This window comes from Lycorma delicatula, chromosome 3 (genome assembly GCF_047948215.1).
Source record: "Lycorma delicatula isolate Av1 chromosome 3, ASM4794821v1, whole genome shotgun sequence".
NCBI classification, from domain to species: domain Eukaryota; kingdom Metazoa; phylum Arthropoda; class Insecta; order Hemiptera; family Fulgoridae; genus Lycorma; species Lycorma delicatula.
The window spans coordinates 98,013,129-98,037,121 of NC_134457.1; the positions used below are offsets into that span (position 1 = coordinate 98,013,129).

Sequence of the window (23,993 nt, forward strand, 5' to 3'; positions counted from 1 at the left end):
TGATATGTTTTTTTTAAAACCGAATCGTTCTGGAAATCAATTAATTAATTCGATTTGTATTGAAGTGGGAGCATTTTCAACTTCAAAGGAAAAAGGCACAACAAAAAGAGGAAAAATGTTTAGTAACTCTTTGAAATCATTATAATATCCATCAAATACATTTCTGAACTTCAATTTTACCAAAATATGGTGAAATAGAGCAATTTTGATTTTATGCTTTTAACTGCTCACATGTAGGAAAATGCATCAAAAAGTTTTTTGTAGATTATTTTTAAACAGTAAGTTTTTGTACAAAACTTGTTATTGTATTAAACATATTCTTATTAATTGATCTTTGCCTTTCAATGTAATATTAAGGTTATTCAGATGACTTTTTTTTTTTACCTCTTTCAGATGATTTTTTTTTACCTCCATTCAGAGGATGAAATGAATGATTTATAGCGTGTGTGAAAATGCCATGCCTGACTGGGATGATGACCTGTAATATTCGTTAAAAATACCAGATCTTTTACTCGCGAAGTATCTTTTATAATCGATATTTTGTTTTTTCATCTTTCATTTCAAGAAATACAATTATTTCCTCTAAAAGCAGATAAAAGCTCTTCAGGACTACCAATGAACTTCTGGGTGATAAGGAATTTTCAAATTTGAATTCTAAGTCTTTGAACAAAGTAAATTGCGATGGTTAAGTGCTCTTGATTGAATAAAGTTTGACTATGTTTGTTACTGTTTTAAGTACTTTGTCCATTTTTAATATTTTTAAACAGAGAACTTGGTGAATAAGGCAATGGAAGTCCTCAGTTTTAGTTTATCTGGATTTTCTTTTGAAATTTTTTTGTAAGTCTTGACACAAATCCTTTAGTTTCACCCGTGATTGATTTAGCATTATCAGTTGTTACAGAAAGAGGCCTGTCAAAAGGAAGATCAAATTTTTCTAAAATGCTCCATACAACATCAAAAATATCATACCAGTTGTAGTTCCATAAAGAGATTAATTATAATTTCCAACAATTCTTTGGTGATATTATGGCTTATATTATTATTGCAACCACAAAAAAAAAGAACAGCAACTTGTGCAACATCTCTCACATCCGTGCTTTCATCAATTGCTATTGAAAAGAACTGAACTTTGGTAAATATTTCCTGTAATTGTGAACTAATGTTACCTGCAATTTCAGTAATTTTGTCTACCTCCATATATCTTGATAATGATATACCTCGAAATGACTGTACCTTTTCTGGACAGATGAATTTGGCAGCTTTTATCATACATTCCTTTATTAAAGAACTATCGGCGAGTGATTTTGAATGTTTTGCTAATAGATAACTTATTTTTAACATAACGAATTTGTGTGTACAGTATTGCCTTGATTTCTCCTAAGTGCTATTTTCTTCGTTATAAGTTGTTCTGTCGTTTTATTTCAGAGCATTGTGGGCCATAAAAAGTTACTTCGGGGCTGCCAGTTTGACACCCCAGATGTAAGCAGATAAATTTTCTGAAAATAATACATTTGTTGTAAACAATTTAAATTTATTACATTATTTTCTATGCTAAATTATTATTTTCTAACTCCAAAAAATTATCCAAAGAAACTGTATCACTGTCAGAAATCAAATTGAAATTACATTTTTGTAAAGTAATTCTTTTTCACTACGCAAAACACATTCTGAATCCTCTGTACATTCAAGAATTTCAGCGTCATTAAAACACCTGTAGATTAGTCACTTTATAATATAATTAATAAATATAAACTGGTTAAAATAACACAAGACCATAGGAAATACAGAACCGGCACTTTATTCTTGAAACTCATATAAATGCAGAGTGAGGTTAATCTGTTTTTAGGTTTTTTCGAGCAGTAGCTGATGATATTCAATTAAGTCGACTTTGAAATAGGTCTTAAAAGTATCAAAAGAATGCAGGTCAAGATAGCATATTGAAATATTCAACAAATGATATAAATTCAAACATAAAATAGAGGTTGGCTCCTTTCCCTTTAGATATGAACCACTTTGCAGCAGCAAGTTCTCTCCACTCAAGGAGCCAAAAAAGTTAATTTTTTACTAATTGGAAAGTAGAGAGTCATTCTTATACAAGTTACTTAACATGAAAAAGTGTTTTCACTGCTTATGAAACCAATTTTTCGAAGCATACTCCTGAAAATATTTCTTTTTTCAAAGTAAAAAAAACCCATTCATTTGGTAGAAATGTAGCAACATATATTTTGGTTGAATCCAATTTTTAAACTTCCGCTTTTTCTATAATAAAAAAAAAATACCAAAACATTTAATAATAAGTGTTCAGTTTTCTTTAATTAAATTAAAACAATGCACAGTAAAGTAGGTGTAATCTAAATTTTAACAATTTATGTTTTTATTTTACCGTTTATTATTCTTATTTTATATTACTAATTACAAAGTATCTTCTGTCTATTACTTAAAACTGAAATGCTTTTTCCAATTGTTATTTTCTCGATTTCAATTTGTCAATTCTTGGCTTTTTACAGTATTTATTTTCCCTCTGTTTATCTAAAAACAAATTTGTTTAAAGCTCTGCACAAAATTGTTTCTGAACCTTTTTTTTATTAACTGGTTAGATAATAAACTGATATGAATGTAAAGTTATTTCAACTCTTAGTTAAACAATTTTTTTTTTTGTATGACTACTTTTATCAATTGAAGTATTAGTAAAAATATCCAGTACAACTCAATATGTCAATTATTTTTTCATTCTGTTTTCTAACCTTTCTTAAATTGACCTTTTTTTATAGGTAAACAAAATGCAACATAGCTTTCCAAGTGTAAATGGAAAAGAAGATGATGAAATACGAATAGTTGTTTCTCATGTTCCTTTAATGGCATTTCCTAGTTGGTTTTCAGCTGAGGTTTGTAATCATTTATACAGTATTTAACGATTTACACTAAGAACGTATTTATTTCATTTACTGTATGCTCAACAATTTATTCATGTAATATTTTAGTTATTGTTTGAAAATGTTACAAAACTCTCATTTGCAATTGGCAAATAAAGATGTAATTAATGATATATTGATTCTAACAAACTTCAATTGATTTTAAAAATTTTGTGGGAGCTATTGGTATGGAAGCTTAGAATATTAAATAATAAAACATTTGTTTTATTATTTAATTTGATCACTTTCTAAATTTACAATTATACTTCACTTGTTAATCTTATTGGCAAAATCTATAAAAAGTTTCTGTCCTCGGATATCAAATTCTTTATAGAATGTTTTGTTACATTTACACTTTATAAAATTTTGTATTTTTAACGTAATAAAAAAATATTGTTAGATAGATAGCAGTTGTGATTTTTAATTTTTTTTATGGTCTTATAGTTCAATTCCTCTAACTGTTTTTATATTTGAAACAGCTAGAGAAACTGAAACTAGTAAGATTTCAAAAGAATGCTATTACCGAAAAAGTATTTTCCTGTGGTTTCAGTAATTATATTGCATTATATCCTTCCTGAGTCAAGCTGATAAAGACAGGAAACAGTGTTTGATACTTAAAAATGTTTTGGAAGGATTGCACATCTGGACTATATTTATGACTTCACCAGAGCGTATGATTTAGTTAAATCCATTACTTTCCTTTAGCCTTGTGAAAAACTGAGGTTACATGTAGAAAGTTGTAATAAATACAATGAATGTGAATGAAATGGAACCTTCTGAATCTGATTTTGTTGATTTAGTGAGATCAATTGCTGCAGGAGAGAATGTAGCTGAAGGTGACAGACATTACTGAATAGTAAAATTGTATTGAGAGGATCTTTGTTCATTTACCTGACTAGTAGAGGAAGATAAAACTGAAATAAGGAAGTAAAAAGGAGTGCAGGAATCTACTGCACAAAGTTTAATGATTCATGAGATATGCAACATATTCTAGATGCTTGCTACTAGAAGGACAAGATGACATATTAATCCTTTTAGTGCCAAAATGCTGATTTGTAAAATAGTAATGAAAAATGCTATGAGCTGAGGTGTTATCTTTTTGTGTGTACACATTTGTTATTTTCCAATATATCATGTTGATATCTCTTCTACAACTACAGTAAACTATATAGTTAACTTTATGCAGAGTGCGCATATCACTAGCATTTTGACAGTTGTACATTGCAATAATAGAAAATCAATAACTACAATTCACCAAGCTTCTGAAATCACCTGATTTGGAAATTTTGTTTTCAATTTTGCATTTATATTTAGTGGTTTGTTCATTGATTTTAACAATTGTTTTATTTAATTTTAGTGTTAATATTAAAATACACATGATTTAGCTTTCAACTATATGTATGATGTATATAACTATAACTATGATGTATAAGTTTTAGTTTGTAGAGAAATTATGAAAAAATTGAAATTGCATATTTTATTTTTTATTTTTGATAAATTAATTAATTGTTTTTTTTTTTTTTTTTTAGTTTCAAATAATCAAATACCACAATTTTAGAGAATTGAAAATTATAAAAATTATTCAAAGTAAAATGTTTTACATCAAAATTGTTTTTTTTTATTCTTTGTTTTTCTAAATAAAATTAATGAATATTGGAAGCAAAATTTACTTTTTTACAAAATATCAAACATTTTTATCATAAAGAATCAATTTTACTCTAAAACATGACACCAAATGCATCAGTTATGTTGCACAAAAACAGAATTTTTGAATACTAACTATAAAATATAGATAGAAACTTGTCGCGTATAAAATTATAAAAAAAACAAGTAACACTTCTACAAAAAGAGTTTGAAACCTTCCGTAGTGAATGATGTTCTTATTTCATTGTGTTAATTCGTTAACAGAGATTTGATATGTCAGTATTGAGAGCTTTTATTAATTTTGTTCAATATCTTTAGTAAAACTGCATTCATTACTTTGGGTAATCATCCTAACAGTCATAGTTCTAAAACATAGTTTTGTTTAGGAGTATTGTTTTTTATTCTTCCTTTTTTAAAGCATGTAAGTTGAAATCACTAATCAATTAAAAATAATGAATTTGATTTCATTTAATTGGAAAAAGAATTGGTTAAGTTTTTTTAAAAGTTTGTGAGTGTTGAAAACAAATCATTTCTCTGTGAATGATAAATTCTGAGACCGACAGAAGATAGGGCTGTACATATGTAATACATTTTTATAGATAAGTTATATGAAATAGGATTGTGTCAACATTTAACTTCATTAATTATGTACAATTTAGATTTAATAATTACTGAACGACCATTTTGTAAATCTGTATAATTTTAGTGTTCCAGTTTTATTATTGTGAATATATATAATTGTCCATTAATTAAAAACTGGAGATAAAACAATGTAGTAACAGCATTCAATGTTGCTTTGGGATTGATATATCCCCAGTATGTTTCATATTAGGTTCTCTGTTTATAGAGAACCAAAAGTAGCTTCTTAAAACATGTTTTATTAGTTATTATATTAAGACAAGATCGTTTTTCTAATTTTATAGTTTGTTTTATAGTTTTAATTGTTATATGAAAATAATGATTGCTATGTTTGCTGTATTATTTTTTTGTGTGGTAAGAATGAATGTGTTCAGTAAGAAAGATAAGATTATCAGTTCTGTTTTGGTATTTATTTTTTGTATATATGTTAAGTGTGAATAGATAATGTTTGTTGAAGGCAAATTAACATGAGTCATGTCATTCTTGAAAATAAAATAGCTCAAGCATAAAAACTCCTGTAACAGGTTTACTTGGGAAAGTGAGCAGTGAAGTGGTTTTCCATGCTCTCTTCACCAAGTCAGATATAAGGCTGTATATCAGAATGTCAAGCCACTAGAAATAGGTGACATTCAGCTCTACAAATGACATCTTCACCAAAGATTTAGCTGTTTTGAGAACATTCTTACTCTAAGGAAAAAGCAGCTCTAATTTCTGCCCCAGATTCTTTAAATTCATCACATTTGTGACACAAGGTGGTTGAGTAACTACAGGAATGTTTTTCTTTGCCAAAAACTCATTAATTGAAAGTGCAGTGTGACAAGGTGCATTATCATGATGCATCCAGTTGTCTTTGATGGCCTGCCTCATGCGAACAACTCTTTTCTGCAGTCTTTCAAGAATTTCTCTGTAAACATATTGATTTACAATCTGTCCATAGGCAAAAACTCCTTATGGACAATGCCATTACTATCGAAGAAACAGATTAGTGTGGTTTTGATTTGCCTAATTTTTGCTTTTTTGGGACATTGTGACTTTCAGATATGCCCCTCCTTACTGTTGCATTTTGTTTCTGGGTCGTACTCAAATATCCAAGATTCATCACTAGTAATTACATTTTTTAGAAAAAATCAGGATCAGTCTCAATCCGCCGTAGAAGATTGCAGCACACTTCCACCATGTTGTTTTTCTGTTCAACAGTAAGGTTTTTTGGACCAATTTTTGCAAAAACGTTTTCTATCCAATTCGTTTGCCAAAATTTAATAGACTATGGTATGGTTTAAATTTAATTGTTCTGCAATCATTCTGAGAGTTAATTGCCGGTCGTACCATATTAAGTCTGGATTTGCTCAACATTGTCATCACTTTTTGACATTAACGATCTTCCAGACTGTGGATTGTCTGCAACTGATTTCCAGCCATCTGAAAATGCTTTAAACCACCTAAAAATTTGGACACATGATAGAGCGTCATCTCTGTACGCCCTTTTCAATTTTGAAAGTTTCAGTAGCATTCTTACAGAGTTTAACACAAAACTTGATTGCACAATGTTGCTCATAATTAGTTTCACTCATTTTTGTAACGCACAATAAAAAATCATTTCATGAAAAGTATTTTTACGTCTAACGTGACAACAATAGACTAAAAATATTAATACCTAACATAAATCATATGGTACTTATGGTTTATATGTTTACTAGTAACTTTACACTATTGTCACTTTGGCTGTCAAAAAAAAAACTAGTCTCATTACTTTATTTACAGACCTTGTGTGTGTGTGTGTGTATTTTTTCTTTTAATTCAAATAATCCATCAACATGTCAACCACTCTGCTAAATTAAATGAAAATTAAAACACAGTAAATAGGTAAATTAAACTTACCAATTAGTACCAAAAATTGATCTTTTCGGAATCTTGCATCTCCAGTTGGTATTTTATTCTAAATTTAAAAAGAAAACCAATTGATTTTAATGTAATTATAGAATTAAATACCAACTGAAGATGCAGGATCCTGTGAAAGTCGATCCTTGGTATTAATTTGCTAAGTTTAACTTATTTGTTTACTGTGTTTTGGTGATTTAAGTTTAATATATATGGTTTTTCTTTTTTATTATTTATAGGCAATAATGAATTTAAAGCCGCAGATGATATTTTCTGCTCATGATCATAAATCTGTCCACTTTGCTGGTGACCTTAAAACGGGTGAAAGAATTTTAATTGAACCATTGACATCTAATCAAGTAAGCAGTGAATGGCCAATGACTTGGAGATTTCAATTATCTGATAATATTGTTAATGAAGTTGTTGTGCCTACTTGTTCATATAGAATGGGTGCTACACTGATGGGTTATGGTGCTGCTGTTATAGGTAAAAAGTTTTGATACAATTTTAATTTTTATGTTCATGTAACATAGACATAAGTTAAATATTAAATCTAGTTTTAGATTCTTGATAAATAGTTGAATTAGAAATAAGTACATTAATTATTGTAATTGTACAAACAGGTCACATTGAAACCATAGAGATTAAAATTTTACACTAACTATAACCAAAATATTTGCTATAGGTTTTCTAATTGGAACACTGGGAATCTGCTTTATTTTATATGTGTAGGATATCTAACTAGTTCTGTATGTTTTTTTTTTTGTATACTGTAATAAGACAGTGTATAGGTATGACCATATTTCATAGTGTATGTTTTCTGCTGATGAGGATTTTTTTGTTCATGTTTATTTACATACTGAAAAAATTGAAGTGTATGTTTTGTTTTGAACTGGTGATAAATTTGTTTGGTCTTTTTATAGTATTAAATCCAGATTATCAATTATCAGTACCATTTAAGCAACGTAGTGTGTTATGAGAAGTGTAATCATTTTTGATTAGACAGAATTACGCTGAGGCCAAACAAAAACAAATTTGGTGACTGACTGTGATAGCTGATGATGATTACCAAAGAAATGTGTGCCACTATCAAAGAAAATTGTTGGTTGATTGTCTACTATGCATGATGTTAAACATGTATCATGTTGCAGCAAAATTTTACAGTATTCGCTATCATCATCAGTGTATTGCCTGGTTATAGATCCCTTTTGTCACCACTTTCTCTATCCATATCTATCCCAAGGTGTCTGTCACCTTGTAGTTTCTAATTTTCACTTCATCTACTAACTTCAGCCTTCTTCCTTTTTTCTTTTCCTGCCAATGTGGTTGTCAAAATCCCACTTTCCTTAATCACATGTTCAAACCTATTTATTACTGTTCTTCTATCACTTGTCTTTACCACTAAATCCTTTTTTTTGTATACTTTTATAACTTTAGATTTTCTTATATATATTTTTATTCCTACTTACAAGGCTGTTAGCAATCTTTGAAGAGCATGTATGTCAGCAAGAATTACCATGTCATCAGCAAACTTTAATGCATCTTATTTTTCAACCTCCTATAATTATTCCTTCTTCTCCTTCTTCTAAAATATTCATTATCATATCTTGAATGTAAATATTGAACAATGTTGGTCAGATACAGAATCCTTTCTCAACACTTCAACCTAGACCCACCCAGTCAGACATATTCTTACTTTCAATGCTGCTGTTTTTTCATGTAAAATTTTTTAATTAATCTTTTGTCTTTTCAATCTACTTTTTGTTTTTAAGAATCTCCATTTCTCCCACATGTGTCTGTAATATGCCTTCTCTAAATCTATGAAATTCATCAGACTCATTTTTCTTTCTCTCAAAGTCTTTCTCCAATCATGCAGTAGCCCAATGGCATCTCTCATTCCTTTCCTTTTGCTGCGGAAAAGCTGTTCCTCACCTGCATTCTCTTCCATTTTTATTTTAGCAGCCTACACTATTAAACTTATTGTTCTCTGTGCTGAACATTTTCTGATATCATATTTCTTCATTGGTATCATTACTGTTTTCACAACAGTATTAAAGCCATTCTCCCATACTATATATCCTACTACTTTGTTCAGCTATTTCTTCCATCCCTTTCTAATTTATGCATTTATAAAAGTCTGAGATGTGTGTGAATATTCCTATAGATTTTATATTTTTAATTTTTTAATTATTTCTCTACTTTGCTTTTGAAGTCGGCAGTCCTTAACTTTGTTAAGACTCAGATTTCATTTCAAATAGGAAATGAGGAAAAGATGTGGAACTGGTGAGCCAACCTGCCATGTCGGACGTATTGTGGTAGATGGGGAGGGTCATTCAAGTTGCAAGAACACTCCCCTGGGCTGAGTAATACTTTATTGTAGAGCTGGTCCAGGGAAGCAGGAGAACAAACAAAAAAAAAAGGTTCATTTCATGTTTTTTAAATTTTATTATAATGAGGAACTTTAAATTTTATTTACTTATAAATTTTAAAAAGTCCCTGGATGGTTGCACACTGCTATGGGCAGCTGCACTCGGCTCCGTCCATGCTAAAATCAAAGCTTTACTTAACACTGACTTCCACTAGAATGGTCAGTCTAGTATCAGCCATCAGAGACTCAACAGGTATTTAACAGTCATGTGTAATTAATAACAATGTTACATATATGAAGCATAAGTTTGAATATTATAATAAAATAATATTGGTATATATAATGTTATTACAAGTTCAAATATTATAATAAAATTAATTTACAATATAAAATAATGCAGACTATTATTTATTTATTGAACCAGCAAAACAAAGATTTTGAATAATTAAACCTAACCAAGGTACTAAACCAAGGCGGCAATTATTCAACATCCAACTTTCAGTACCTATCTCCCATTCCTTTTTTATATTTATTTCCTCTGATTTTTCTCCTGTCATGTGTAGGTCCTCCACATATTCCTTGCATTTTTCTCTTAACTTCTTTCTTCTCATGTACCATTTTTCTCCTTATCAGTTTCTCTCGTTTTATCATTTATTCCTACACGTCATATTGTATAGCTTTCTTTTCAAAATTCTCAGTGTCATTGCATTCTTTCTTCAACCACTCTTTCCCTAGCTTTTTGTGTTTCTCTCCATAGTTCTTTGTTTAATTTACAATATATCACTCTTTCATTTTTTCCTTACTTATTCTTATATCACCTTCTTTCTCAACTTCTTTCATTTCTGTTATTACCCTTGATTTCTTGAATTTCCTTATAATAACCTACTTTCTCTACTGTTTTTACTGAGGCATTTTTTCTCATCCTGGTCTCTTCACTGTTCTCATTTTCCTTTTTGCTTTCTTTAGTTGCTTTAGTTATTTTTCTCCCGTAGTTTCCTCATCCAATTTCTTCGACCTTTCTAAATTCCATTTCCTAATTACCTTTGTTTTTTCTCTACCTTCTTTAAAGATATTCTCGTTAACATCATAAGTAGCACTTGATTACTACAGGATATCTGGACCTGGTAATCCTTTGGCTTTCTTAACAGAATTCCTATATCTTCATCTATTAAGGTATGGTTTATCTGATAGTAAGCTTTGTCTCCAGTAGATACACAAATATATCTATTCCTGCTATAGTTCTGTACCTCCTCTTTTTATGGTTACTGTTTGAGGAACAAAAAGGAGAAATTTATCATAATAAACAATTTTAAACAAAGGGTATGGTTATGTCGTGGAGACTAAAGTCCATTCATAGTGGATGGTAAAAATTATCATTAAAAAATACAGGAATGTTGTTTCATGATCCAAGACCATATATATATATTTAAATTTTATTAAATAAACCACCTAGTACAGATTATTGAGATAAGACATATTTTTCATTAATTTTTGTTGAACACTTTTGAGGGATCGCATCCTCAGTCATGATTGATTAATTAATTTTTTTACTTTATTAAGATTAGTGGTTTTTTCAGAAGTGTTTAATATCAGTTATTATTTTTAGTTATTACTGTTATTAAAGACTATTGCATTTATTCTTTCTTACCCATCCATCCTTATCCATTTGACTGAAAAAATATTATTTTTTAAGGTAGGTTGTATAAAGTAATCTTACTTTTTGTTTATTCACTTTAATAAAAGATTGTTCTTATTTTTATCATATTTAGAGAATGGGATGATTTTATTAAGTTGTTTGTATATAGAAAATTCTAAGAACCAGAAATTATATTCAGTCAAAAATAGAATTTTCTGCAAAAATTAGTATATGAGGCAAGAATCTGGTTATCACAAAGTAAATTTAAATGTATAATTTTATATTTACTCAGTAGTAGTTTATCTCAAAAAATTAATATTTGTATATAATATAAAGTTATGTTAACTGAAATGAAAAAGAAATTCCAATAAAGGGGATACACGTTTGCATTAAAAATTGAACAATAATGAACTTGTTATAGCAGTAATAGAGCATTTGATAGAGGCAGTGAGAAAGAAGCAGTCAAAGATGTGGGCCAGCTCCTCATGAATACAGCACCATGATAATAAATGTTATTTCTTACCTGTCTGTGGATTTTTGTGAATTTTGACTTTCATTGTTGTTTTCAATTGATAGATGAAGTTGAGGAAAATTCATTTTTGGATGTAGGTCCTGCACAAACTGACTTGGTTTAATAAACTTAGTTTATCCCACAAACAGAATTTCAGATAACATTTGTGGACAGTTTACTTTAGTTTTTCTGCATTTAGGTGTGATCCTTATACCAGTACTACTACCTGGTATTCAGTAGGTGGGTCTGAAGAACTGATAAAACTAAATGTAACTGGAGTAGTTGGATGTTAAGTTGTCTACCTGTGCTGAGAAAAAAAAAAGCTTAATTTCCTTTTTATTATTTCACATTTACAGATTGATTAGTGTAATCTTTGTTTTATAATCCTTAAATTTAGATACTTAAAGTTTATTGGCAATTATTTCATATTTAAGTTTTTTTATTTTTTATTTTCAGATCGAAAGGGAGAATCATTATGTTACAGTGTTCTGCTGTTGCCTTCTAGGTTCATGCTACTTTATATGTATATATTTTGTCTCACTATTTCTGTGTTGTTAATAGCATGTTTTCATCAATCTAGGAATAATTATAAAAAACTAGTCGTCAAAAGTCGCCGTAAATTGTAAAAGTTAATCATGGTCTTTAATTTTAATATGTATCTGTAATAAGCAACTCCATCCATATTATGTAATATTGTAAGTTATTATGTAGTTATTGTTTGTAGCATTTTATATGTGTTTGTTTTGGTTTACATTTATCCTGAATATATCTTATTGTGATTCTTATTAATCTCACTTGTAATGTAGATGGATTCAAAATGCATAAGAGTACCTACCAGACAATTGAAAATGTTTATAACAGAAAAGGTTTTTCTGACTCGTGACCTATAACATTTGACAATTTTTAAAACTTTTTTTTTTTTAATTACAGAAGTTTTTTAAATGACAACCAACAAATTTTACTTTTGAAGGTTTGTGAACTTACTGCATATGACTTAAATGTTTTCTTTGTAAGATATTACACCTGTATAATGCTGCTTAAAATCTATAATTTCACAAGCACACTCTTTGTTTACACTATATTTATATACTGTTCATTGTTTATATTTATTTTTTATATGTATTGACCAACAGTAGTTAATTACTTTTACTGATAAATTTTGTGTTTGTTTTTTTATAAATACCTGACAAAGCAGTGAGCAGACCCACAGCAATTTAAAATTAACTCTGTTTATAAACATAAATGTGTGACAGTACTAGTATAGTCATTAATGGCCCAGTAGTTCTGTAGCATAAGTTGCATTGTAATATAATGATTTCTCTTATTTTGCTTTTTTTTTAGTATGTTTTCATTAATAATTTAATTATTTGAATTAAAAGGCTCTGTTTTTAATTTATTAATTAAAAATAATGGAATGCAAATTTTGAGTATTTATAAAAAATGATAATGTCTTTAATATAATAATTTCAATATGATTTGCGGTACCTTTCTATTTTATTTTTTTAATATTTATATGTTAATATAGTATAAAAAGACAATTACAAAATACAACAAGCATGCCACTTTGTATGTAATGTGATCAAATTTATTGATGACAGGTTACAAAATAATTAAAATTGTTTACTGAGAGACCAATTGAACAGGCTTCTAAAATGTTAAAGTTATGTAAAGATACAGTTTGTAAAATTCATCATGAAACAAGAAGAATCAAAGCTGAGGTAACCAGGACTAGAAAAAAAACTGAAGCACTGATAAATATTTCATTGATATGGACACATGTTTAATTCACTTTGATTTCATTAAATATCTTGATATAAAGAAATTTTTTAACTGCACTATTTTGTGGTGCGAACAACTAAATTTTATGGTAAGCGAAAAAATGCTGCTGAAAATAATTAACGGAATAAAATTTTGTTTTAGAAGTACAAGATTGTTTTTATGTGAACAAGATGGCATAGAATAATGAGCAAAGTTATTTTCATTACAACTTGCTGGATGGATCTGCCCTCATTATATCTGAAAAAAAAAAAATGCTGAGAGATAATGGATAATTACTGAAAAAGAAATGGATTTATGGAGGATGTGGTTGAAAAAATTATAAATGCAGTTTATTAATAATTTCTTTCTTTAAACCTTTTTCCTTATTGTAAAATTATTTTTTATTCAGCTACATCTTTCAGTAAGATATGATGACAAGAGTAAAGTAATGTATAATCATATATTCAAATTATTAATATTAAAGTATTTAAAAGAAAGTTAAAAAAAAAAGTCTAAATAAAAGTATTTGTTAATTCACCCTGTAATTTTATTTTTTCATTGAATTGAAACCACACAGATTGTATCCTTATATAAATTGCCTGAAGTTATACACATTGTCAGTTGTTATACACATTGATTATACTTGTGTATCGCCCTCTCTTGTATAATACTTTTATATGTTTCAACTTTAGGTCTGTTCTTTGTTCTGTCAGGTTATTATTATGATTAATAAACTTGTCAATTTATATAAATTATATAGGTGGGATAAATGCAATCTCAGGGCTACTCTTGAATGTAGTAACCAATCTTTTTTATATGCAGAAGAATTTGGTACTATAATGCTATTTGAATATATCTACAGTAATACAGTAACTTGACCTTTTCTAGGTGTGATTTGTATATTTAATGCCTTATTGTGCCTAAACTATTAATGAAGAATTTCTTTATTTGTTTCTATTTTAGTTCACTAAAATATTAATTATGGAAAAATGTTTGATTTATTATAATTGTATAGTGTTCACTATGTATGAATGAAGTTGACGGATTAGACTCTCTTTCATGTATTACATTGTAATAATTAAAATTATTATACAATTTTTATATTAACATATTAATTGTTTACTGTTTTATTCTTTGTGTTAAGTTTAACCCTAGAACCAGCATTTGCAATACCCTTAATTGTTAATAACAATTAACCTTAATTTCCATTTTAAGGTATTTATAAGTGTTTTATTTCTAGTCTTTACTAAAGTGCTTTATTAAGCTAAAAAAATATATGTTGGCTAATGAATTTTTAGTCATCAAAACTTTTGTGTAAGTTTTATTTTTGAAGAAAATCTATGTATTAAAGTTTAAAAAAAAAATTAATATACTATATTACTTTTTCTAACATTTCATTGATGTATTTTGTAGAGCCTTTTGTCCAAGAAAGTTTTATAAATTTAAAACAAAAAAAATCTTATTGTTAATTATTACAAAAATATTGCATCTAATATACTTAGTGATATCTTGCTGTGTTATTGAAGTATGTAGGTTACTTCCTCTGGTACATTATAAGGGTAGTGCTCATTTTGTGATTTTAATGTAGATGCAGTAGCTCTAAATAGACCAGTCCATTTCACTTTTGTAGACTCCTTTATTGTAAAATTTCAGTAACCTGTGGATCTTGGGAAGAAGATTTTCCTTACATAATTAACTGCAAAAGTTTATATTTTCTTTTACAAATGATGTGTCCAAACTACTTAGGCTTCATCCATTGTAAAATTAACCAACAGTTTCTTTTTTTTTTCAGAAACTAATGATTTTAAGAAAAGACAGCATCATAGAATAGACTTTGATATAAATTGATGTCATGTTAGTGAGAGAGATTATTCATTTTCAGGAAGGGACATGTTTCTTCACTGCGTTTTTTTGACTTCCAGTAGCTTTATTATTGTTATTTACTTCATATTCCTAACTACTGGAAGCTAGGATTGAAACATATTTTAAAAATATTATTAAAACTTTTACTATTTTTTCCTAAATAGAATACCAACAGTATGATGAAACACTATTATTTAAATAGTTCGTATAAAAACATTAAGTATCATCTTGATTGATTACCCTTTCTGATTCAAATCTTTTGTTTCAAAAAAACTTAACATAGATTAATAACAGAAATAAATAATGTAATATATAGAATAAAAAGTAAAAATACATAACACAAAATATGGTAGAAGTGTGTTATCACATTGCTACCAAGACTTGTATATGTGTATACTAATAAACATTGAATGACAAATGCATAAATAATAAACATATAAGGCAATAATAAAGAATCATATGAAACAGTTTCAGTAAGATTTCATCATGAAATAAGTATTTAAAAAAGTTTAAAAAAAATTTAGGAAATATATTAAAATTGAAATATTTGATTTTCCTTTGCAGCCACTCAAGTTGCACAAACGTAAGTTGAAAAATTGGCTCCTGCTGGTTGTATAAGGTTAAACGAATTTAGATTTTTGTAAATAAATATTTGAATATTATAGTAAATAATTTTGCAAATTACTTCCTAACAGTAGAAAATAATTAAAATTTTTATAATAATTACAAAATAATTTTTTTGCACTTACTGGTTTTATTTTTCATTTATAATTAGTATTTCTCCAAGTTTATGTAGAAGGAAATGAGGAAAAGGGATAAAGTTAATAGATAGGTGAAGACTGGAAACTAAGAAAGGGATGAAGCCTGGGACAGAAATGGATGGAGACAACAGTGGTAAGGGGACCTGCCATCAGGCAGATCACCAGATGATGATGATGCAAAAGTATAAAAACTTTTATTTATTATATATATATAGTTATTGGTCAGCTAAACATTTCTTTGTATAATTAAATATTAAAAAAAAATGTTTTAATTAAATCTTATAAAAGATTTAATTAACATTTTTTAAATTGCATTAGAAATTTCCATAAAACATTAAGCATAGAAAAAAAAACCAAATCATTAAATGTAATATAATTTTTTTTCTAGTCCTATAAATTTATAAAGGATCGTAATCAGATTTTCACAAAATTGTATTTTCTTATAATTTTTAAATTTGGATTGTTTAAATATAAATACGACTGTTTTTTTTTTTTATGAAAATGGTTATACCCGTATTATATTGCTTGTTGAAGAAGTATGGTTTCTTAAGTAGCTCATGATATAAAACTTAAATTATTATTAAAAAAAGAAAAGTTATTATTGTAGGAAAACAACATTTTTAATTGTAGAATTTAATGGGAATGTAACCAAATATCTAAATGAAAAAAATAATGTGTATTTTATGTTACTTATAGAATATATTAAAATATAAATTTTTAAAAATTCTATAATTAATGAAATTACAAATCTTATTGTACTTAACTTAAAATATGGTAATTGTGAGAAGGTTTTTGTGAAACCCCATTACTGTTGTCAGTGATTCTGATACTGCTATGAGGGCTTTGGAATTAAACAGACAAAGGTTGTAGAAAAATTATTATTTATTCAGTGGTAATGAAATTTGTGCTTTTTATCAACATAATCCCCAGCTACATTTAGGTTCTTGCTCTATCTTTGTGTGTGAGCTTTCTTATTTCAGTAGTAAAGAATTATTTACCTTGGTGTCTGAGCCATTCTTGTACCTGCATTCTTGACCTGCTCATTTTTGTTAAACTTGGTACCACATTAAAGCTCTGAGAGGATCAAACAATAAAAATCTGTTTGTTGACATCAGGATTTATAGGTGATTATAGTAACACCATTCAGCCTGACTTTTCAAATGGCAATATGGAGGTGGCCACAATGGCCACCTTTTCTTCTGCACAATGCAGAAGAATTACATTTTTGAGAGAGAGCCTGGTAGTTTCTCCCTCATTGCAGGTGTCACCACATCTAGTATATCACAATAATACTTGCTGGTTGATTATATTTTCTTACTAAAATTGCAATAAATTGGGTCTTAATAATTCCAAAACCATTTGCATTATTTTACTGGTTGGCTTGTTTGTTTTAAATGGTTTCCTGGCAGGGAACTCAGATGTTTCCACTTGATATTAAGTTGTTTGGATTACATCCCAAAATGACGAATCCAAATTTCATCACAAGTTATTTTATGATATAAAAAAAAATTGATTTTGGCTAAAGACTGTTATTTAAGTTCTATACAGATGTGAATTTGGGTGCCTTTGTGAATTCACCTTTAATATGATTTCCAATAATTCAGTTTATCATGGGTAGTGAAATGGACATTGCTGATATTCAGATTAAAAATATCAGCAATTGCCCAAATTTTTATGCATCTATCTTAAAAATGGGATTAATGCGGATTTGCAAAGTATTAGTCAAACCAGTAGTTCACCATTCTTCAACTTTGATGAAAATTGGTGGTGCTTGTTTTGCCTAATTTTAACTGTTCAATCCACTTATAAAAGTTTTCATGGGTAATAGACTTTTTACAATACTGTTTAACATCTGCAGCTGAATTTTAGTTAGTGTTAAAGCTTCAGAAAATAAAATTTGTATCAAAACATGCTGTTCTCCTCCACAATACATGTTTAAAACAGAGATTAAATTTTGAAATAAACAGAAGAGATTGTAATAATGGACATTTTTTTTTCAACAGCTGATATTTTCTATCGCTGTTGGACAGTTTCAGTTTATTTTATTAAATGATTTTTCTGCGTGGCCATTTATCTCTGTAATTATTGAACAACCCTTGTGGTTACTTTTGAAATAAAATATTCATAAGTTACATCTGGCTTTGCTCTGAAGTAATAAGAGAACTGAAAATAATAACCTTGATGAAATAACTTCTAAGATAAATTACTATAAAATGAATGTAGCTGCAGACCACTAGCAGCTTCCATTTTACCAGTTCTACATTAAAATTGATTTCTGATAAAATATTGAGGATTTTACTTTTATAACTTTGTGAACATTTTTATTTCACTGTTGAGCTTTTTTTTATTAATTAATTATATATATTTATGTTATCGACATGACAATTTTTATTTAAACTAACAAAAGAACCTTATAATTACCATGAAAAGACCAGGTAGCACATTTGTGTATTTAGAAAGTAAGAGCAATTTTTTTTTGTAATATATGTTTAATGTTAATTTTATGTTAGATTTTTATATTTAGATCTGATATTTTTATTAATTCTTTCTTTTGACTATTGTCATGTTTTCTGTCAATTAGATAATGTGTCTGTTCTGAACATCTAATCTCATTGTATTATTGAAATATTCATGTAACTTGTGCAATTAGTATTTCTAAGATGTTTAACATTTATGGTAAAGAATCTTTAGCTCTAAACAAAAGTTAATTATATAATTTACATGTAATGTGCAATCATTTTTCATTTTGTATATTATAGTTTTAAGATAAGACCTTTTGTGTGTAACTTTTTTTCGTTGCAGTTGGTTTAATTTTTCGTCTTTTGTAAAATGTATTAAAGCTCATTTTTAATAATTTTGTTCTTGAAAATAATTCAAGAACAAGAACTAACATCAACTGCTTTATGTTAGTAACTGCTTAACATACATGTGTTAAGTTTATCTTGGCTGCAAGGTATTGATTCTTTTTTTTATTACTAACTTTTTTTAAAAATGAATAGCTGCTATTCCAAATTATTACCATTGCTTTTTGTTTTCAACGTTTTATATTGTTCTTAGTAAATAAAAAGCTAGCAACATATCTTCAGGGCATTAACATCATACTGTCTTGTAGTCCATGATCAGTATCTTACAATAATGTGGGAGCTAGAATAATTTTAAAAAATCCAGTATTGATTTAGAGTCTTTGGTTTTATGATTGTTGAATAATTTTGCAGATAGCCTGATACTTGTATTTGTTTAGTTTGTTCTCTATTTCTCTGTATAGTACAGTGTATTTGATTTTTAATTTGATTTTTAATCGTACTGGAAAAGAACTTCAAAAAGCCATAACTTTGATTTTGAATTGGTAAAACCTCTCGTTATAACCCTGACTCAAGTGATGCAGTTGAAATACAGCCCATTATAGAGCACTTTTGGTTTTTTATAGAATCATGATTATTCACTTAAAGTGTATTATTTATAGTCATCTTTAGTCAACATTATTTCCTGATGAAGAAAATTGTTCAATTCCAAATCCACTCATCTTTATTTATAATATATTTGAACAAAATTTGGGATAAATGCAGCTTTGACAAACACCCTGACTTGTGAGTATCTCCTGCACTTGATTGCTGACCATATATGTTAATCCCACTGTATCAGACAGAAAGCTTTGAATGATTTACCAAGTTGCATTTGATAATCATAATCTATCATTATTTGCTACAGTTTTATTTTTCTTAACCCAAGTGTTTTTACAAAGTTTGTCATTACTTTTTTAAAATGCTGTAAAAAAATACAATTATGAGTTAACTTATGTCATATATTATACCATTTTGTTCAGAAAACTTTGCAGTTTTCAATGGTGATATCAGAAACACATTCAGCTTTTTTACAAAATACAAAAAACATTTTGGGTTTTTTTTGTAATTTCTTGGACATTTACACCAAACAAAATTTCATTCAATTGAAATGATGCAAAATAACCACAATTTTATGCCAAAAAAGTTCATATAAATATCCCTCAAATTATGGAAACAGTAAACTCAAAAATCATTCGTGGTACCTGCTTAGTATTGAATCCGTTCTTACAAAAATGGTATGAAAATCATCTTAAATATCAGATTTTTATGTAGAATCTAATGAGAGTGCTAAAAACATACCTATAATTGTAATGAATAGTGTCTGATGAAACCATGAATGTGGTGGTACAACTACTATGATTTATTATGCTGAATCACTTTGCACTAAAATATCAGTAATGACAGAACACCAAAAATGTAAAAAAATTCAAAGAAAATATATTTACACAAAGAAAAACAAACTACAAAATCTCTTTACATATATAAACCAATGAAAATAACACTTTTCTATGAAAACTGGAATGGTACTTTGTTGAAATCACTATCAGTAGTAGCTGTCCTCTTCCCTCACTTTAGAGGCCTCCAGTAATGCCTCAACTTTATTAACAAGCAGGATGCACACCTGAATTGCAGCCAAGGCACCAGTATATTTAGTATAAAGTGGGAAGTATGTGATCTTCCTCTTTTCTTGGTTGGTTCACACACTGCACAGAAATGTTCTTTTTTGCCTGGAAGATGGGCCAACATGTGAGCAGGTCCTGGTGCTGGTTGAGGTGGATCAGGTTCTGTTTTGTAAGTTCTTTTAGAGTACTGATCATGAATTTTTTTTCCATTGGATTTCCAGTGTTCTTAGAATATAAAATGTAAACATTCTAAAGAGCCATATCCAGGAGGTTAAAGAAAATCAATTTCCAATAATGTGATAGATAGACTTATCCATTACGTCTATTCCTCGTATAAACCTCTTGTATCTATCAATAAGAACTGGTTTCACCACTTCTCTCCCACTCCTGCTTTTTATTACTTTGTCTTAAGCATGACATGCAGATGTTATCAGATATAAGCTTTCATGCTTTCTTTGTACCAACGAGAAGGATTTGTTCCTGTCTGAAATAAATACTTTCACACTTTTCAGGATTAGTATTTATTACAGTTACTGATAAATCCTTTGTTTTGTTATTGACAGTACCAGTAAGGGATGTACTGATATTTATTTGTATTAGTTCCCTGCACAATGGAAGTTTTGTGTGATAATTATCACAAAGTACGTGATAGCCTTAATATATATAGCTTAGTTTTCTCCAGAAGATCCATGACTACCTTCCTTGTAAAGGGACCTTCCATGTCTACTAAGAAGTCCTTTCCACTGTTCAGTTCAATATGTAGCTTGTAGCTAGTGTCACTGTCACGTACTTCAAATTATTTGATACCAAATCTTGCATGTTGTTTGTTGGGCAAGTACTGTATGAACATACACCAGTTCTGAGTTCTGTATTCCTGTGATACTTTCATCAATAGAAATATCCTAAAAAGGAATGTAATATCTTTTGAACCATTGTTCATTTCATCCAAAAATATTCTTACCTACAGCCATGGATCATAACCAGGTTGCTCCTGTGGTACACCTTGCCTTGTACTGAGACTGAACACAGAAGATATATTCTGGAATCGATTACGAGCCGTAGTATTGGCAAAAAAGGCATTGCTTGAGGGTCTCACATCCCAGTAGTCTTCTACATTATTTTTATAATTTAGTCCCATATTTATTATCAACCTATATATCTTTTCTTCTCAGGCAGGGTATATCAACCCAGTTTTGAAGCTGTGAAAAACTTTTCATGTTGTCTGCATCTTTTTGTTTTTATTTTTTTTATAAAAATTGGTCTCCCTAATTAACAGATTCCAAATTGCAGAAGTGAAAAACAGATTGAAGTAAGCAATGGCTTATTGTCAAAAGGTGTTAGGTTTTTTGTACACCTGGATTTCTAATTCTAAAGTCGTTACTTGCGTCTTTTTCTGGCTTTGGAGGATACACCCTAACCCTGCTAGGAACATCACGTAACTGTAATACAAGAGGAGCAGGATGTACATTATTATTTTCCTACTCTGTAATTTCCCTTTCACTGGTATCTATTTTATTGCAATTAGGAAAGTAGTGTGGGTCACTGCATGAAGTAACACTAAACGGTTCTTCCCAGTTAGATTCAGAATGTTCAGCTGGAAAGTTGCTGTAATTATCGTCGCTAAAATATTTTTCTAAACCTTCCCTAATATCACTTGAACATTCAAGAATGTCATCATCTTTGATATAACGAGACATTGCATACATGTTGTAATAAGAATGACAGATTCAACACACAACATAACACAAGAAACGTAACCTCTGTGAAGCACAACTTCAGAGCCTTCCCAATTATGATATACAGCATTTATTGATATTCTGATATTATCAAAATAACAATCAATTTTTTCTCTTTCAATTTATGAACCATTCATGTGTATTAAATGTAATCTAGTTATAATTTTAAGCGAGAGAGTACGGCCCTACACTAACGATGCAATAGCAATGTTGGCAGAATGGATGGGAAAACTATCATCACAAGTGCGACATGTGGGAGCTGTAGGGATAATTCTGTCAACTGCATTTTCATGCTGCTTTATAAACACTATGCATATTTTAAATTAGCTTCTGTTTATTTGTCCAATTTGCCCGAGTGAAAAATATCATCATATATGATTCCTTTTTCTAAATCCTGATCAAATGTTTGACAACAGTAGATCAGATATTCTTCAACCTTCTGTTGATTATTTTGCTGTACATCTTGTAATCATAATCTAGCTAGTCAGTACTTCTACAATTTGCTTCTGTTCTTTCTTAAACAGAGGTATGATTTTTTATCATTTCCAGTCCTTAGAACTCGCATAAATGATCTTCACCACAGATATAATTAATGTAATCTGTATTTCAGAAACGAACATATTATAATACATATTTAAGTAATTATTCATACCATGTGGTCAGGTTTTCGTACTTGAATTTTGATAAGATATATGCTGTTTGCTATCTCTTCATTCCAAATGTGAGGAGTATGTTTATGTTTAGCGCTAAATCTCTGTGAAAAAGTATGTGCTTTAAAAGTAGCATTTTTTGTGTTTTTCCATTCCTAGTCACTTTTGTCACTTATTACCATAAAAAGTAAATCAATTTGTATAAAACAATATTGGTACAGAGGTATAATGCTTTCCCCTGTAAAATATATACTTATTAAACTTTATCATTTTTCTGATTTATAGGTTCTGCATAGTTTCCTTCATCTTGGCAGGAAATTTATTCAAAAAACAACGAAGTAGTAGTCAGCTAAGGTCTCATTCTCTATATACTAGTGTATCCCTAACTTCATCTGCTGACTTCCTGTTTACAATAACATGGTTGATAAGTGATCTGAGATAACTTTCTCCATCCAAAGGGTAAAGACTATACAATAATTGCATAATTGAGCTTGGATAATGTAGGACAAACAGAACCAAATATAATTATTTACAACATTTTAGGTGGCTTTGTAAAAGGATTTAAATATATAAACTGTGAATTTAATTAAATGAAAATTTGGCTTAGTGTGATAAAGCCCACCATGTCTCTGCTGCTGTTATTTTTGTATCTACCATATTGTTGTTAGATGAATGTTTGTATCTTTTAATTGCTGTTATAGTAACACTATGCAATAATAAGCATTCTTGCCTTTCTTATTGTACTTGAAGTTTTAATATAAATTATTTAATGTATTATGTACAATGTAATAAAATTTATGAAAAAATAATTATTGTTATTTATATTTATAGCTTTTTCATTATTAGATAAAATTAAAATAATAAAATTCTGTGTTTTTATTGTTTGTGTTGCTTTTTATTTTTTAATGTTATTTATTATAATGAATCTACTGAATGTTGTGTGCTTTTAAACCTATTTATGGCTTAAGACACATCAATTTTATCTAATTTATTTATAGTCAACTTATAATAGTTTTTAATTTATATAATTGTAAACCAGTAAGTTTTCAAGTGATATAATTTTTCAGTGCAGAGTGAAATGGATATCTAGTTCTCTGAATTATTTATAATGAATTGCATACAGACATTAATAGATACATATCATGAATATTTCTAGAGATAGCCTGTATTAC

The 23,993-nt window shown here is 28.6% G+C and overlaps 1 protein-coding gene across 4 annotated transcripts in view; it reads left to right on the forward strand.

The window, feature by feature from the left end:
* Mppe (Metallophosphoesterase) overlaps window positions 1-23,579 on the forward strand; it is a 54,918-nt gene extending 31,339 nt beyond the window's left edge. For 2 of the 4 annotated variants that reach the window (XM_075360213.1, XM_075360212.1), the window contains exons 5-7: window positions 2,772-2,885; window positions 7,313-7,559; window positions 12,045-14,490. In XM_075360213.1, the coding sequence (XP_075216328.1) occupies window positions 2,772-2,885; window positions 7,313-7,559; window positions 12,045-12,214 (531 nt within the window). In that variant the 3' untranslated portion in view covers window positions 12,215-14,490. Of the gene's footprint in view, window positions 1-2,771; window positions 2,886-7,312; window positions 7,560-12,044; window positions 14,492-23,106 lie in introns of those variants that run through there. The other 2 variants (XR_012755716.1, XM_075360215.1) reach the window with 2 other exon arrangements.
* Window positions 23,580-23,993: the final 414 nt, after the last annotated feature.